General features: G+C 40.5%; 1 protein-coding gene across 1 annotated transcript in view; it reads left to right on the top strand.

Annotated features, from left to right (window-relative positions):
* Nucleotides 1-17581, top strand: part of TXNRD1 (thioredoxin reductase 1) — a gene marked incomplete at its 3' end in the record, with an annotated part of 84068 nt that overhangs the window by 9095 nt on the left and 57392 nt on the right. The window contains exon 3 of the mRNA XM_008570287.1: nucleotides 16598-16707. Within this exon, the coding sequence (XP_008568509.1) occupies nucleotides 16598-16707 (110 nt within the window). The remainder of the gene's footprint in view (nucleotides 1-16597; nucleotides 16708-17581) is intronic.

Here is a 17581-nt window from a genome sequence, read left to right as displayed (position 1 = left end):
ATGAGGGTGCTTCAAAAAGTTCATGGAAAAATAGAATTAAAAGATGATACAAATCTTTCCATGTACTTTTTGAAGTACCCTCATATATGTATGGATTCTTCTGTGAATACTATATAGTCATTGGTCTCTACTCTTCTTTGCCCATTTCTAGAAGAGCAAAGCACACACTAGGGGTACAAATGGGGGCTGGATGGTTAGCTCAGTTGGTTGGAGCGCAGCCTTATAACACCAATGTCACGGGTTCGGATCCCCCTGCCAGCCAGCCACCCCCCAAAAAATAAATAAATAGGGGTCCAAATAGCACAGTGGTTATTTCCATGAATGGTACTAATGCAGTTGTCAGAAGCAGCCTCGTGTGTGTATGTGTGTGTGTGCATGTGTGTATGTGTGTTGTGTGTAGGAGTTAGTGACCAGCAAGATCAGAAACACATATTAGATTAGAGAACAGTTTAGCATTGATTAAGAGCCTGGATATTGGAGCCAGATTCCCCAATTTCAAGTTCTGGCCCTTTCACCAGTTGTATAATTATGAGCAGGTTATCTAGCTCCCTTGTGACTTCATTCCCTCATCTGTGAAATGGAGGTAATAGTAATATCTGTCTCACAGAACTGTATGATTAAAATGGCCAGTGCTTAAAGCACTTAGAGAAATGGCTCATAGAAGTTGCTATATAAGGGTTTCCTCCTATTATTATTATTCCATGAGGAACATGAACAGGCAGTTCAGATAATGAAATACAACGTATGGAATACAATTCAGATATTGTAATATGACAAATGGGAAAAAGTGTTGTGCCTCGGTGATACTCAAAGAAATACAAATTAAGATAAAGAAGCATGTTTTTGCCTTTCAAATTGGCAAACAATAATTTTTTAAAACCTATTATTTCTTACTATTCACTAAGTATAGGGCATTCATTGAGCTTGTGGAGTTATCAGTTCAAATACACCATTTAAAAGGCTCTAGAACTTTTTTTTTTTTGGTCTTTTTGTCTTTTTTCGTGACCGGCAATGGACCGCAACCCTCAGTGTTGCGCCCGTACCGGACCGGGACCGGCTACGGGATCGCAACCCTCGGCATTGCCCCCGCTCCTCGCTCAGCCAGTGAGCGGCCGGTCTGTATGTGGGATCTGAACCCTCAGCGGGAGTGCCACCGCGCTTCCCAAGCGGCGCACTGTAGCAGTGCGCCACCGGGCCGGCCCCAAAAGGCTCTAGAACTTTAAAAATGCTCATACTCTGACCCAGAAATCCATTCTAGTAATCTCTTTTAAGAAAATAATTGTAAATGCAACAAAAACTTATGTACAAAGAAAAATATTTCTAACCTGTTATTCCGTAATAGCAAAAAATTGGCAACAGATTGTCCAACCATAGCAGAAAGGCTAAGTAAATATATTATATGGAATATTTTATATCCACTGAGAAAATTATTAAGAACTTGTAATAACATGCAAATATTTATTAAATCAAACAGAACACAGGATACACAAAAGATACATACAAATATTAATAGTGGTAATCTCTGGATGTGACTACATGTGATTTTTGTATTTTATTATAGTGTGGTCTCCAAATTTTTTAATTTTTTCAACAAATATTTGATGACCTGCTCTTATATATAAGTAATATGAGTCCTGCCTTCCATGGGCTCATGATATGTTATGGAGCATTAGCCATAGTCACCACAAGCAGAGGGCTATTTCCTCAGAGCCTTTGTTTCCTCAATGAGGATGTATATAAAATGCCTAGCACAGTTCCTGACACATGGTCAATGCTTAGTAATAGCGGCTAACTCATATAATATTATGCAGCCATTAAAAATGATTCATAGAGAGTTTTAATAGCATGTGGAATTTTTCTGTACAATAATGTTTAATGAAAAAGCAGAGTTTAAAATAGTTTTTATAGAATAATCACATCTTACTTTTAAAAGCATAGTCTAAGGATTGGGAAGAAATACATAAAAATGTAAATAATCACTCAGATATTTGTGCATCTATCTTGCCAATGTGATAGGCACTGAGGAAACACAGAAACTATAGGAACATTTTAATAGGGGAAAGAGACCATCACAATCCAGTGTGGGATGAAGTGGAGGGAGAAGTCAAGGGTGCTGCTCAGATTTCTGTCACTGAAGAGGGAGGGGAGAGTGGTGATATCATTCATGGAGAGAGGAGAAAGGATTTAGACTAGGGAAGATGATGAATTTGTTTTGGACATGTTTTGATTGTCCAGGGTGGATACATAAGCTTGTGAGTAAATAGGTCTGGATGAGCTGGAGATACAGATTTGGGAAAGGTTAATCTATAGGTGAAGTTTGAAGCTGTGGGAATGACTAAGAGTACTCTGGTAAAGTCTGTGGAATGAAACAAGAGCCTTAGATCTTGACTGTATCCAGATAGTGAGATTCTGAACAACTCTTTTTCTTCCTTTGTTTTGTTTATTTATTTTCTGTATTTTCTATAATGTAAATATGTTTCCCATAATATAATGTAAGTGTTTCAGTTAGGATTAGGTTTGGCCACATGTGACAGCAAAGCTAAAATACCAGTGGCTTAAACTAGATATAAGCATATTCTCTCTTACCTAGAAGAAGTCTAGATAGAGGTAATGTAAATATGTTTCCCATAATATAATGTAAGTGTTTCAGTTAGGATTAGGTTTGGCCACATGTGACAGCAAAGCTAAAATAACAGTGGCTTAAACTAGATATAAGCATATTCTCTCTTACCTAGAAGAAGTCTAGATAGAGGTAGACTGTCCAGGGCTTATATGATATTCCACAGTGTTGAATCCAATGTTGAGTCCTCCTATTTTCATGTTCCACAGTCTGCAGCATTTGTCTTCCATCTCATGTTCTAAGATGGGTGCCCAAACACCAGTTGGAAGAAGGGTTGAAGGAGGGCGTGCCCTTTCCATTTAAGAACAATTCCTGGAAGTTGTGCATAACAATTTGCTCATATACTATTGGCCAGAATTTAATCACTTAGCCATGTATATGCTGAAAGGAGACTGGGAAATGAAATCTTTATTTTGGGAAGTCATGTGCCCCAGAGTCCAGTTAGTGGTGCTGATAACATCTTGGTGTTGCCTGTGGAACAGCTGAGGTCGGTTCATCTAGAGGGATTAGTGCAATAATTTCCATTATAAGCCATACATTTGTCTCCTATTTAGATCGTAAGTATAGAGGCACCATGATATGGGCATTATATGATGGTAGTGAAATGGAAAATACTTTGCCGTCTTAGAAAGGCCAATGACTGAACATTGGCCTAGTGTATGTTTTACCTCCAAGAAGAAGGAAACCCACTTGATTGTTAACATTGGACTCTATCAAGTAGAGTAGGAGGTAGTCTAGCTTCCTTAACTGTAACACAGCCTCTGAGAATTCCTGAGATTACTCCAAGATTAAATAAGTGTTTTAAATCTGTAGATAAAGGTATTCAGAAATATGTTGGTGAAGAACTACAAGGTTCTCATCTGTCTTTAGAGTGAAAAAATTGGTCTTAATACATCTGAAAGAGACACAGGTCACTTTCAGTTCAAATCAGGGCCTAGAGTATTAGCTACCAATCAGGAATATTCAAGGCTACTTCAGGCGTAGCTCCATGAGGTGACTGTAGCCTTCCACCAATAACTTGTAATCATCAGCTGTTCTGGGATTCTGGAATTTGGGTTCTTAGAGAAATTAGAAGGGATGTTCCTCTCAATATCAACTACCTAATAGTGTTTAAGAATTTAGAGGCTAATAATAACTGTAAGCCATATGTCAGTTCTTTCTTCTGTAGAATCAGAAAGCTATTACTGTTAATTAACACTCATATAACCCCTTGGCTGGTGGGAAGGATGGCTGATCTCCAGTTCTATAAGATGAGATATCTGAGAGTTGATGAGAATGGAGCCTGTACCTCCTGAGGCACTTCTGACCAGCAGTTTTCTGCATAAAAAACTTTCTCTTCCCTCTAGAATTGAAATGGGACACTAGGGGACCTAAAACAAATGGAGTGCAGAAGGGGAATATTCTGCATGTACCAATGCAGGTACATTATGTACGTATGTACGTATAGTACAAGATGCATGTACTGATTTTCAAGAAGTTCCTCACGTTCTTTCCATTCCTTCTAGGAAGTTCTTTAAGAAAATTATGTTTTTCTTCTGCCAAGGAAAGACAAGCTCTGAGTAATGAGAATATGTGCACTGTGGAAAATGGCGTGCTTAGCCACAGGCTGCTAATTAAAAGAAAGATGAACGTGTTACACCTTGAATTAGGTTTTGAACAGTGTCCAGTGTAACACAGTGTTGACAGGTACTGTGAGTGCCTAATAAAAGGGGAAAATCGAAACTTTTAACCACAGGGAGGTTTTCATGGATTTATACCATATCTAAGGATATAGTGATGATAATAATTTAGATATTGAATACCTACCACATTCTGACTCCTTCACATCTATTTACTCATCTAATTTCCACAACCACCACATGAGGTGTGGAGACTATTGTTTACCACCATTTTACAAATGAGTTAACTGAGACACAGAGTGGTAACAGAACTTGCCTAAAGGCATGCAGTTTGCCAGCAGAAAAGCCAGGTTGTGTGACTTCAGGGCAGGCTCTGATAACTACTGGACCATATTGCTTGTCAGTAGAAACCTGATGAGGCTATGGGATTAGCTCAGAGATTTACCAAAGAGGAAACCAGGGCATATGTAAAGGCACAATGACTTGAAGGGTCCTGGATACAAGATAGGGAGAGGATGTTTGAGGGATGCAGGGTCCCCTAAGATCACTTGGAATTGGAATAAGTTGTAGCGCTCTGGTAAAAGTGAGCTTTAGCAGAGGTAGAACAATCCTTATCCTTGTCTTCTGAGGTTGCAGTGGAGTCTCAGTGTAGAGAGCACCTGTGAAGAGGAGACATAGAAGGGAAAGTAACTTGTACCTGATGATCTGGACCTTTTGGGCAGTGTTCCAGAGCTGGCTCCTACTGACTCACAGAGCAATTGTTAAACACTCAGGAAGTTTGCAAGTAGATTGGTAACTTGAAATCAGCCAAGGTGGTAGTATTTATGCCACAGAAATTGGCAAGTGCTACAAATCAGGGCTTCCCCACCACTACTCTAAACTTGTTTACCAGAACACCTCAGACTCTCTTCTCTTCTCCACTTTACTAACATTCAGAAGCCTTCTGAAGTGCCAACTGAATTTAGACCTCAATTGAGTGCCTGCTATGGGTAAGGCACTGTTATGGTACCAGGGGAACAAAGACCAGTCCCTCAAGTAAATAATACTGTGATGGAGAGAGAAGAGCATACGTAAATCCTGGACTAGCTGTGAGACCTTGGGCCAGTTGCTGAACTGGGGGTTACTCGTCTGTAAATGGAGGTGATAATTCATCTCCCAAAGGGTTATGGAGACCACTAATGAGAACATGTAAAGCTTCTAGCACAGGAGGTGCTCAATAAGTGACAGTTCTAAGGGTGGCAGACACGTATACAGATGGCTTTATTGTAGCTTGATATAAGAAATAAAGGAGTGACCAGTTCTATGTCTGATCAGGAATGTCTTCACAGAAGTCGTCGTCCCCCAAGCAGGATTTCAAAGTTTCATAAATGAAGTCTTCCCTGCTCTTCTCAGAAAGTTACTGCTTTTTTTTTGTCCCTACAGCATATTGCTTTTACTTCTTTTTAACCTGTAACTCATTATATGTTATTTAATTGTAAAACAAACAATGGATTTAGAAACTGGCACAGCTTAATTTATATTCCACTTCCAACACTAACCTACTTTGTGACCTTTGGCAAGATTTTTAACTTCCTAGAATTTCAGTTTCTAATTTAGTAGTATGGGTGTGATACTTGGATGATTTTGAGGATTAACTGAGAATACATGGGAAACAGCCAGACACCTACAGCCTTGTGAATCCCAGTTTATCCTTTATTTTCATCTTCCTTTAAGCTTCTGCATTCCCATTGAAAAACACTCTCTTTTCCTACTTAGAGAAGTTCTGCTCAAGAGGTAGAACAGAATCGTGGTATGAACCAAGGGCAGGGTGTCAATCTCAGTTCTGCCACTTGTTAGCTAGATAATCATGGGCAAGAAAATTATCCTCTTTATACCTTAGTTTTTTCATCTGCAAAATGGGGAAAATAATAGTATCTTCCCCATTTTGTTGTGAGGATTAAATTAATCATATAAAGACCTAGATTTAAGCCTGTAGCATAGTAAGCAGTAAAAAATTCTTAGGCATCACTCCCACTCCCATTACTACTACCTTCATTATTCCTGAAGATACGGTTCCAATATCACTTGCTTTGTGAAGCTTCCCCAATTTTCCCATACCATTATTTGCTTCTCCTCTGTGTACCCATTGAAGTTTATGGACTACCACATTTTGAGCACCTACTGTGTTCCAGGCACTCTCCTAGGCATATTACAGATGTTATTTTATTCAAATCACCCAATATGTTCTCATTTATTATCCCAGCTCTCCTCTGGGATAGATCAAATTCTTAAAGGTTAAATTCACTTTTATAAGAGAACTGAGGACCCCTTGACATTTACATAAAAAAACTTCTATTCCTTTCCTCTGTGGAAAAAGATGGAATCTATAAATTAGTGATATCACCATTTTACAGATTTAATCTCTCAAGAAATAATTTTGAGTGATTACTGTGTGTGTACAATGTATTATCTTTCAATTCAATCAACAATATGTGTTATCTTTCAATTCCATTTTCCATGAACTTTTTAAAGTACCCTTGTATTAAGTGCTGGGAACATGATAGTGAGCCTAAATAATCCTGGTCCCTGCTCCTTTGTGGATACTTACATTTAAATTAACTAAACTTAAATAAAAACTTTAGATCTGCGTATGCACTAGACTTCTTTAAAGTGCTCAATAGTCACAGGTATTTAGTGGCTATTGGGTTGGACAGTACAGATAACAGAATATTTCCATTAACACAGAACATTCTATTGGACTGTGCTGTTCTAGAGAGGGAGGCTGACATTGATCAAATAATCATAAGTAAAATTGTGATAAATACTGAGCAGAGAGAATACATGGTAACGTGAGCATTTCATAGTATTTCACTTCTTGGACAGCTTCTCTAAGGAAGACATGTTTGAACTAGATTTGCTGAATGCTTGGGGGTTAGTAAAACTCTGAGGTGGGAGGGAACACAGTAATTAAAGGGATTCAAAGAGGCAAATGACAAGAGCATAGTTATTGAGCGGAGATTTGGGCGAGATGAAGAGGTAGAAGGACCACATAGGGCCTTGTAGAAAAAAGATGAAGGAGCTGAGAGCCTGAGTAACTCACCTCTCTAGTTAGTGATAGAACCTGAATTTTACTTCAAAGCCCATGCTGCATAATAAATGTACGTTCAAAGGACTTTGCTCCTGTCATGATCTCCTCTTGCCAAATTTCCCTCTACTGGATTATCCCCTCAGCATAAAAACATGCTACAACAATTTTCTTCTCAGACAAAAAAAGAAAAAATCTTCCTTGATCCTATATCCCTCTTTAGCACCTTTCCCATTTTTCTGTTTTTGTAGAAAAATTCCTTGAAAGAGTTCGCTATACTTACTACCTCCATTTCCTTATTTTCTGTTTCTTGTTGAACTCCCTCTAATTAGGATTTCTTTCCTCTCAAGATTTTCATAAAATCAGCAGTGACCTCTTTGACTCCATATCTTATAGGATTTCTTGGAAGCACTTGATATAGTTGATCTTCCTCCTTTTTTGAGCACTTCATTGGCTTCTGAGACACCACACTGTCTTTGTTTTCCTCTTACCTCTCTCCAGCTCCTTCTCAGGTGCTTTCGCTGGATCCTTTTCCTCCTTTGCAGTTTGAGTGTGCCAGGGCTCTGTCACGGACCGTCTTCATTCATTTCTCTAAGTATGTTAATTCCCTGGGTAATTTCATCTAGTCCCATGGTGTGGTGTTTATGTGTCAGCTTGGCTAGACTATGGTGCCCAGTTGTCTGGTCAAACACCATTGTAGATGTTGCTGTGAAGGTATTTTTCAGATATGATTAACATTGAAATCAGTAGACTTAACAGCACATTACCTTCCTAATGTGGGTGGGCTTCATCCAATTAGCTGAAGGCCTTAAGAGAAAAGACTGAGGTCTGTGGAAGAGGAGGTGGTTCTGCATCCAGATTGCTTTTAGTCTCAAGAATGCAATATCAAGTCTTGCTTGAATTTCTACCCTATGGACCAGCCTCGTAGATTTCAGGCTTGTCAGCGCCTACAGTTATGTGTCAATTCTTTTTTTTTTTCTTATATGAGTCAATTCTTTTAAAAAAATCTACACACACACACACACACCCACACACACCCACACACACACCCCACACACACCCCCCACTGGTTCTGTTTCTCTGAAGAACCCTGACTAATATACATGGCATTAAATATCTCTCATTCTATCCATCTGCAAAACTTATTAGCTTTAACTTTAAATATATCTTCCTCACCTCACTAATCCAAGCCTTTGTTATCTCTAGCTTGGACCGCCACAGTAACTTCCTAACTGGCCTGTGTGCCTCCACTGTTAAGTCCCCCCCACCCCCCTTAGTCTATTCTCCATACAGCAGAGCAATTATTTTGAGATATAAATCAACTCATTTGCTTCTCCTCCCTCCACACTCTGGCTTCTTGTCACATTTAGAATGAAATCCAAAGTCCTGATTATGACCTTTGGGATCTGACCCCTGGCTACTTCTCTGACCTCGCTACTTACCACTTTCTCCCTCACTCACTGGGCTTTAGACACACTGGTTCCCTTGCAAATCCTTGGATAAGTCAAGCAGGCTCCCACCTTAGGGCTTTAGTACTTCCTGTTTCCTCTGCTTAGAGAGATTTCTCCCCTACATACTCTCATGGCTTGCTCCCTCATTTCACTCTGGTCTCTGCTCAAGCATCACATTCTTTGATCTTTTCTGACTTCCTTAACCTACTTTATTCTTCTTCAGGGCACAAAGAACTCTTTCAAAAAGCTTTTTTTTTTCTGTGAAGGTGAGCAATGAAATGGGGGAGGGGGTAACTATGAGGGTTGGGACACACGGGATCACAGGAGGCTTTTTTTAAATGGGAAAACTACAGTGTGTTTGTATGATGATGGAAATGATCAGGTAGAGAATAGAAAATTGATGATGACGGAGAGGGAGGCTAATTTTAAGAGTGAAGTTCTTGATGACTGGGAAGGCAAGAAAAGATGAGAATCCATACGCAAGTGGAGAAATTGGCCTTCATTACAAAAGGAGTGAAGGCAGGGAATATGGCAGTTTGGTGGTTGAGAGGGAAATATAAGGGAGTTCTGTCTGATTCTGTTTTCTTAAAGTAGAAAGTAGGTCGTGTGATAGTGGCAAGATGTAGAGGTATTAAAAGTTTGAGAAAAGAGGAATAAGTATGAAACGGTCCTTTTGGAAACCTGGAAAACATATACCGGGGATGAAAAGGATTGCTGGGCAGCACTGAGGATGCATTTGAGGTTTGTGGTCTTGACTTAAAATGAAATAACTTTTAATTTCTGTGCTTGAGTGGATGCAGAATATGTGGACAGCTGGGTTTAACGAGGGGGCCTTGCCATGTCAATACAATTGAGAAGTTTGGATTTCATCTTGAGGGCCCTAGAGAGCTACTAAAGGTTTAACAGAGATGATTTGGGTGTTAGCAATATTGTTGTAGGTCAGTGTGGTATGTTGGGTGTGAGATAGGCTTGTTTTACATGGAACAGTAGTTTAATGCAATAGGACCCTTGATCAAATACCTGCATAGATCTGTTATAGCTTAGAAGACAGCTCAGGAACACAGAGTCTTTTTCCAGCATTTTCTGATACCTACTATGTACCAGATTCTTGGGAGCCAAGATAAATCAAACAAGGGTTTGCCATTCCTAAGCTCTCATGGATTTAGAAGATTTGTAGTTATTATTAGGTATTTGAGGACACAGAAGGGGGAAGGAGCAATTAACACTGGTTGGGATCAGGAAGGCCCTCCCAGAGGAGGTGACATTTCAGATGAGCTTTGAAGGACTAAGCCCCCAGGGAGGGAAGATAACTTTGGAAAGGGAGAATAACATGAGCCCAGCCGAGAGATGTAAGATGTAGAAGGCCCTCCCAGAGGAGGTGACATTTCAGATGAGCTTTGAAGGACTAAGCCCCCAAGGAGGGAAGATAACTTTGGAAAGGGAGAATAACATGAGCCCAGCCGAGAGATGTAAGATGTATGATTAGAACAAATGCTACATGATGAGAAATGGTAGAAGATGAGGTTCTTCTTTCATTAACCAGCAACTAAATAGAAGTAAGGAATTCTCACTCTATGTTTCGTGACAAGGGTAAGGCATCTGGGTGCTTAACAGCACTAAGTTTGGAAGGAAAGTGAAGAAGGTGTTTTAAAATGGTGATTTTTTTAACTTTAAAAAAAACAACTACGCGGAGCTCTTCTGGGGATCTGTATTATAATTTTCTAACTTAAAAACAATGTGAAGGTAAAATGTTTTATCCAGTCTTGTCTGGCATGCTATTAGAAAATAATAACTATAGTGACTCGGACTTGTGTGTTCATAAAAGATGCTTTCAATGGCAAGGCTCTTGAAATTAGTACTTATCACTTGCTTTTGGTACATTATTTCAATTTAAATGTTTTAAAAATCTCTCTTTATCCTAAGTCATGCTTTTGAAATAAGCTGTAATTTCCACACACAGGTACTTCAAAAAGTTCATGGAAAGATTTGCATTATCATTAATTCTGTTTTTCCATGAAAAGTTTATGACCCTGGTTCATGGGTTGTAATTGTGCGGATTAAATGAGATAAAGTGGGCTGGCTGGTTACCTCAGTTCGTTAGGGTGTGGTGCTAATAACACCAAGGTTCAGGGTTTGATTCCTGTACCTGCCAGCTGCCACAAAAAAAAAAAGAGGGATAAGACATATAAAGTAATTAATATAGAGCTTGGCTCGGGAGCCAGGAGTAAATGTTACCTTTCTATTCCTCACATTTTCCATTCTTTGCTCGTTAAATCACATTGTTTCCTGAACACCCAACTGCTAGACCCATCTTCTGTTCTAGGGACCCCAGAATCAGGTGAGGCACTCAAGTTAATAATCACTACACAGGGGAAGTGTCAGTTTAGTCTGTGCAGTGTGAGTGTGCATTTAGAAGGTGAGAGGCTAAAGCAAGCCTCTGACTTTAACCTTGCAAGGAGCTGGAATGAGCCAGCAGTGATTGCCTGCTAGTTGAGAGGAGGTGTGGCTTCTCAGGGCCGTTAGGAGCAAGCAACCCTCTCACCTCAGTGTGCTTCAGTCTGGCATTATTCAGACAAAGAAGCGGGGAAGACATTCATTTATTTATTTATTCAGTAAATATTTGTAACCACCTACTAGTGCAAGGTGCTGAGTAAGAACATGAGTAAGAGCAGGGAGGTATGAGAGAGTGTGGCTCAATGGCAGCTGCAGGTGGCTTCGCCCCGCTGGAGTGAAATATACTGTACTCTGTTTTCCTGAAATCAAACAAGAAAAACCAAAATCTGAGTGGGATAAGGAGGAAGTACTCTAAAGGGAAGTTATGTATTTCTGATAATTTGTCACTTCTTTTCAGGATTAGTCAGGATGAACTAGATGTTTCCTCTTTAGAAAAGCCTGATAATGGGCTGGCCGGTTAGCTCAGTTGGTTAAAATGTGGTGCAGATAACACCAAGGTCCAGGGTTCATTCCTGGACCGGCCAGCCCCCTTTCCCCTCCCCTCCAAAAAAAAAAAATCTGTTAATTTCCTTTAGGGAATTGCCAAACTGACTCACCCACTAGGGTAGTGGGTCCCAAACTTTGCTGCCAACTAGAATCACCTTTACAGTTTTTAAAAACTCACATGCCCAGGTCACACCCCATACCAATGACATCAGAATGTCTTGGAGTTGCCAAACTGACTCACCCACTAGGGTAGTGGGTCCCAAACTTTGCTGCCAACTAGAATCACCTTAACAGTTTTTAAAAACTCACATGCCCAGGTCACACCCCATACCAATGACATCAGAATGTCTTGGGGTGGGAGCCAGGAATTATTATTTCTAAAGATCCTCACGTGGGTACAATGGGCAGCAAAGTTCTGGAGTCACTGCGGTAGGGCATAGTGCAGTTTGTTCAGCTCAAACACTGCGCTTTTATTTTAGTTCTGGTTCCAAACATTCCTTAAATCGTTTTTGCTCTTCCCTTGGGCTGGGGGCGGCTCTGAGCAGACAGAGGATGTGTCACCCAATTAGGAGCTCTCAATTTGCTAAGCCGGTTAGCATAGGTTGCCAGGTCTGCACGAGAAAAGGATTTTTGCTTTGTCATTCTGACTCTGGCTGTTGGCCCGCTGGTTCAGAGCAGGGCGTGGCTTCTCCTGGCCACCGGGAACCAGCGACCCTTTCACCTCAGTTTGTCTCAGTCCGGCATTTGCAGCGGAGCGGAAAGTGGCAGAATTCCTGAAGAAGAGCCTGATGATTTCATCATCCTCTCATTCATGTAAGCTCTGCGTCAAGTGGAAATAGACAAAGCTCCGAGCCTTAGGATGTGAGCACGCTGGGGATGGTTCGCTGGCGAGGGGCTAGAGCATGGCTCCTCAGAGGTGCACGGGTGAATCCCGGGGAAGGGGACATGTCTGTCCTAAGGCGTGTCTGAATAGGGGGTGAGGCTCTTCCGAAGACAGCGAGCTTCTTGGCAGCTTGCAGAGTTTCGCCCGGGTATCAGAAAGCGTCAGCATGTGCTAGGTGAGACTGGCCTCCTGTCAGCTGGTGGTTTCCTTACTTTTGCTCTTGGTAAAGACGGTTTGCAGAGTCTGTGAGAAAACGGGCTTCTGTATCATTTCTCAGAGTCTGGAAACACAGAATAGATTGGCAGGTCCTTGACAGCATTAAGAAAGTATAACTCTATAAGAATGTTTTTCCTGGGATTTTCAGACCATTTAATTCTCGGACATCCTGAGAGGTTGGCAAAGCACGTGTATGTCCATGTTTTACAAGCAGGGGAAGCAAGGCTCAGATCAAGTGGCTTGTCCAGCTTGACACAAGACTGTTAAATGGGGAAGCTAATACTGAAACCCAGAGCTTCCCTCACTATACCAGGCAACTCAAGGTTAAGAGATAGACCACACTGCGGGGTTTGAATCCTGGCTGTGCTGAATTTGGGCAAGTTAGTAGTTAGCTTTTCTGTGCCTCAGTTTCCCTATCTTTGAAATGGACCTGGTAATACCTACTTCTAAAGGGTAGTTGTGAAGATTAAATGCTAATATATGCAAAGCACTATAGAAATGTTAGCTGCTATCATTATTATTATTAAACAACTATACTTTTGAGTGGAAGTATGATTTTTGTCTCATGAATGGGCCTGATGTCAGTGTAACTGGAGTCTTTTTAATTGTCACTGACTCGTTCTCTGAGTTCACCNGGTCTCCACATGGGATCCGAACCCTCGGTGGGAGGGCCGCCGCGCTCCCAAGCGGCGCACTTTCTAGTGCGCCACCGGGCGGGCCCTGTATCTATGTAATTTTTAAGAAATGGAACTCATATTTGAACATTGTCTTTGTAGAAGTAAACCTGAGGCCTGCATTAAGTGTAAAAACATATTTAGATGTGTGCGCCCTTAGGAAGGATATTAACAATAATTTGCATTTTTACTTCTTTTTTCTTCTAAAAGAATATTTACCTTTTTGAAGAATGGTATGGGAAATGGAGCTAGACTTCAAAGACAAATATCAAATTAATAGAAAATAATTAAAGGAGCTAAAGCTTTTAGCTGAAATGAGACAAAGTTCTGTTAATATTCCTTCCCATCTAATTATTCTGTTCTCTTCACCTGTGTTATAAATTTACATTTACAAAGTTATATAGGAATTAAACTGGTGTTCCTGGTTTTGACATAAATGGAAGTAAAAAGAATCACTGCTTCATAAGCTTTGGAACTCACTTTATGATCTAATGTTTTCAATTCCATGTGATCATAGTTTCAGACATTTAGTGAGGTAAAATGCTATGAGTGAAAAGCATACCACAGAAACATACGTAAATCTTTTAGCCCATCTCTTAAGCTAATTTATCATTCTATTTTGTATCATTTGATTTATTTGTGGTTTTTTAATGAGTGCTAAGAAAGAAAAAGAGACACAAAGTAAGGACTATTGGTTTGATAGGTTTGTGAGTTGTCAAAAAGTTGTTGCCAACATTTAGGATTAAATGGTGGGTTTTGAAAATCTTTAGAGAACATTGGGTTTGAGTGGAGAAGGGCATTTATTTTTTGGAAAATTGAGTGCTTATAGTTAGTGCTATAATCCTAAAGTCCACACCTTAAAAAAACAAAGATTAAGGTTTCATACTTTAATTGCATCGTAAATAATAAGTGTTTGCTTTTCCCTTTTTCCTCTTAATACTGTTTCTTCCCTTGTCTCAAACAACAGCAGCAGCAAAACCTACCTTAGTTTCACAGTGAGTGTACTATAGAACATGAGAGAGGGAGAATCCTATGGAAGGAATTGGTGAGCCTAGGTAACTACCTAAAGGATGAAGGTTTTCTAGAAGTGTGTTTCTAAAAAGTGTAGCCTATAGACCACCTGCACAGATTTCCCTGGAGTGCTCGGTAAACATACATGCTCAGGCTTTACCTGAGTTCTTCTGAAGTAGATCCTTTGGAAAGGGCTAGGAATCTTGTCTTTTTGTTATATTTTTATTTTAAACAATTCCCCTCTGGTAATTCTTGCAATAAATATTGTTTGAGACTAATGTATAAGGTAGTCTTATCAAGATCAGTTGATAAAATAATTAGAATTGGGGAAAACAAAGGACTGCTCTTTAATACCCAAAAGATGTAAGTTAAAAACAGCAAATGGTAACTCAGCGGGGAACACTTTATATTGAACACTTTAACACTGAATAGAAAAATAGGGAAACATGGTATCTGTGGACAGGGCTTGTGTGTCCATGTATAAAATTGGAACTAGGGAGCTACTAAATTCTAAGAACTATGAATAGGGTTCCTACTGCTCAAAGACATCTGGCTTTCATAAACATCTTACTTTTTAAGGCAAAATTACAAATATTCTTATAGGGAACCTGTCTTGTGTGGAAATCAGTGTCTTCGGGTTTTCAGAAACCACTTGCATAAATGCCTATTGGAACTGAGACGAAAAGGAAAGTGAGTGAAAAAGTACTTACTGGTATACAAAGTGTCAGACATAAACTTTAGTAGTTTGAGGTAATAATCATGGGAGATAAGACTAAAACTGACAACAAAGGTCTTAAATAATTTCTTCAAGGCAAAAAAAGGAGAGATGATAGAAACAAAGCATTGCATGATTAACATCCAGGTGAATTACACATATGAGTAGGAGCTCATATGTTATCATGTTGTAGTCAGGCTTGGTGGCCCCATGTTCCAACCTTGGGGAGTAGATACCAAAACAAAGGCAGGTCTCCTTTCAAACCTAACTTACAAAATTACCAAAAGGCTGGCCAGTTACTTCTGTTGGTTGGAGCGCAGTGTTGTAACATTAAGGTCGTGGGTTCAGATCCTCTTACAGGCCAGCTGCCAAAAAAATAAAAATAAAAATAAGTTACCAGAAACCAGACTCTTAACTGAATAAACATCAGGAAATGAGTGATAATTTAATAACTCTCCAACCATTCTCTTTCCTTCTTACTACACTACCAAGCTACCAAAACTGAGGAGAAAACTGGGTTTCTTTTGATTCTTTCCTCTAAGATAGTCCCTTTTCTTTGGAGGGATTAGTTAGTATTATCTGCTTTTGGTCTGGTTAGAGTTGAGGCCTGAGGAGGATTGGAGGATTGCTTTGAGATAGGGAAGTGAACAGGTTCTCTGGCTTACCTTAGAAGAAAGTGAGGGGTAAGGACTACCAAGATTTAAGAGAGGCATAGATTGTTAGGACTGCAAATAAGTTTATCTGGTGCTCATTATAGTAAAATTTTCCTGGTTGTGAATCCATGTTGAGTTCCAGTGCCCCTTCCTATCGTTTCTACCAGCTGACAACATAAACCTTTTTTGCTGTGTATCTGTTCNGGTCTTATCTAGAGTGTTACTGTATTGCCTCAAGATCTCTTAAAACAAACATACAATCCTAAGTGAGCAGGTGTTCTTAATATTTCCCCGTGGTTTCAAATTTCAAAGAAACATTGGAAATCGGGTTTTGGCATTCTGTATCGGTGCGGAGTTCAAAGCAGGATGAAATTGGGAGATGTTTTGTGAAAGCTGAGATAATTGTGTCTTAAGCTTATTTTTTGAAGCTTTCCTGAATTCTTGATTTACTGGAAAAGTAGGACGTTTAATTTTAGTGAGTCTTGCAATGATTTAACTCTTACCGGAACTCGGGCGTTTACAGCTGTCCTCGAGGCCACGTTTTCGGTTATTGTGCAGATTTGCCGGGGCCAGAGTCCAAACCTGATTGTGGGTTTTAGTCATTGTCAGAACTGGAGCGAGTCATGCTAGCTTGCAAGGGAGTCGCCCGCGGGCACACAGATGGTGTCTGCGGGGCCAGGCCGGAAGCCCCGCCCTTGCCGTTCCCGCCGGGCGGTGACCTCACGCGCCGCTCTCTGCTTTCGTGCCACAGAAGACGGCCCAGGTCTAGAGGCAGCGCTCTCGGAGCTGACCGCGGAGACCGGCGTGCCCGTTGTGTTTGTGAAACAGAGGAAGCTGGGCGGCCATGGTCCCACCGTGAAGGTAGGAGATAGTAGCGTGGCTTTTTAAACTGGGGACAAGCGCATCGGGCCTGGCGTGGTCGCAGCCTTCCTCTTAAAGCCATCGTGGATGTGAACGAACCTCCAAGCGAGGTTGGACATGACAGACACTCATGGGCTGGCTCACGTGTTAATCGAAGTCGATCTGAGGGTCGGGAAATTTAAGAACTGGGGAATCTTGAAAGGGAGATTTGTAACTATTTTTGTCTTTTAAGATAACTTTTTAAAAGTGTCCTTTTCCTTCTATTTTCCCTTCCTGTTTCCCTCCCAGTTAAAGTAACTTAAAAATTTTAGCAGCAATGTAATCTGCTGAGTGTGAGTTGTTTAGAGAAGTAGTGAGCAAAGGGGATCAGGAAATGGGTATCTCTGTCTTTCATCTTCCTGTAGTTCTCTGAACGGTGGGGGACCCAGAAACCCAGGCTCCGAGGACAGCAACCAGGAAGCTCCTGGGCTGAGTTCATTTCCCTTCAGGTGTCTCTTTTCTATCCCAGAGTTAACGATCCGGTGGAGGGAAAGGAAGAAAAGAAATCTTGCCTTTGGCTGGCGTCTTGTATGATGGCAATCTTACTTTTGGCCATCGCTGAGGGTTGGATGAATGGGTCGTAGCCTGCAGTATTGGAAAAATTCTTGGAGACTGGGTGCATGTTTAACTAGATAGGACAACCTGAATGATGTCCTACATCATGTGTGGTTGATTACCAGGTTAGAAAGCCTCCCATAATCCCATCATCTTGATACATCTGTTTTGATTTTTGCAGATTACCTTTTTGTCCTTGTCCATTTGTATCTATGTAATTTTTTTTTTTTTCCTTTTTGTCTTTTTTTTTTTTTTCGTGACCGGCAACAGATCGCAACCC

This window comes from Galeopterus variegatus, unplaced genomic scaffold (assembly GCF_000696425.1).
Source record: "Galeopterus variegatus unplaced genomic scaffold, G_variegatus-3.0.2 Scaffold588, whole genome shotgun sequence".
NCBI lineage: Eukaryota > Metazoa > Chordata > Mammalia > Dermoptera > Cynocephalidae > Galeopterus > Galeopterus variegatus.
This window is presented reverse-complemented; position numbering and strand designations above follow the sequence as displayed.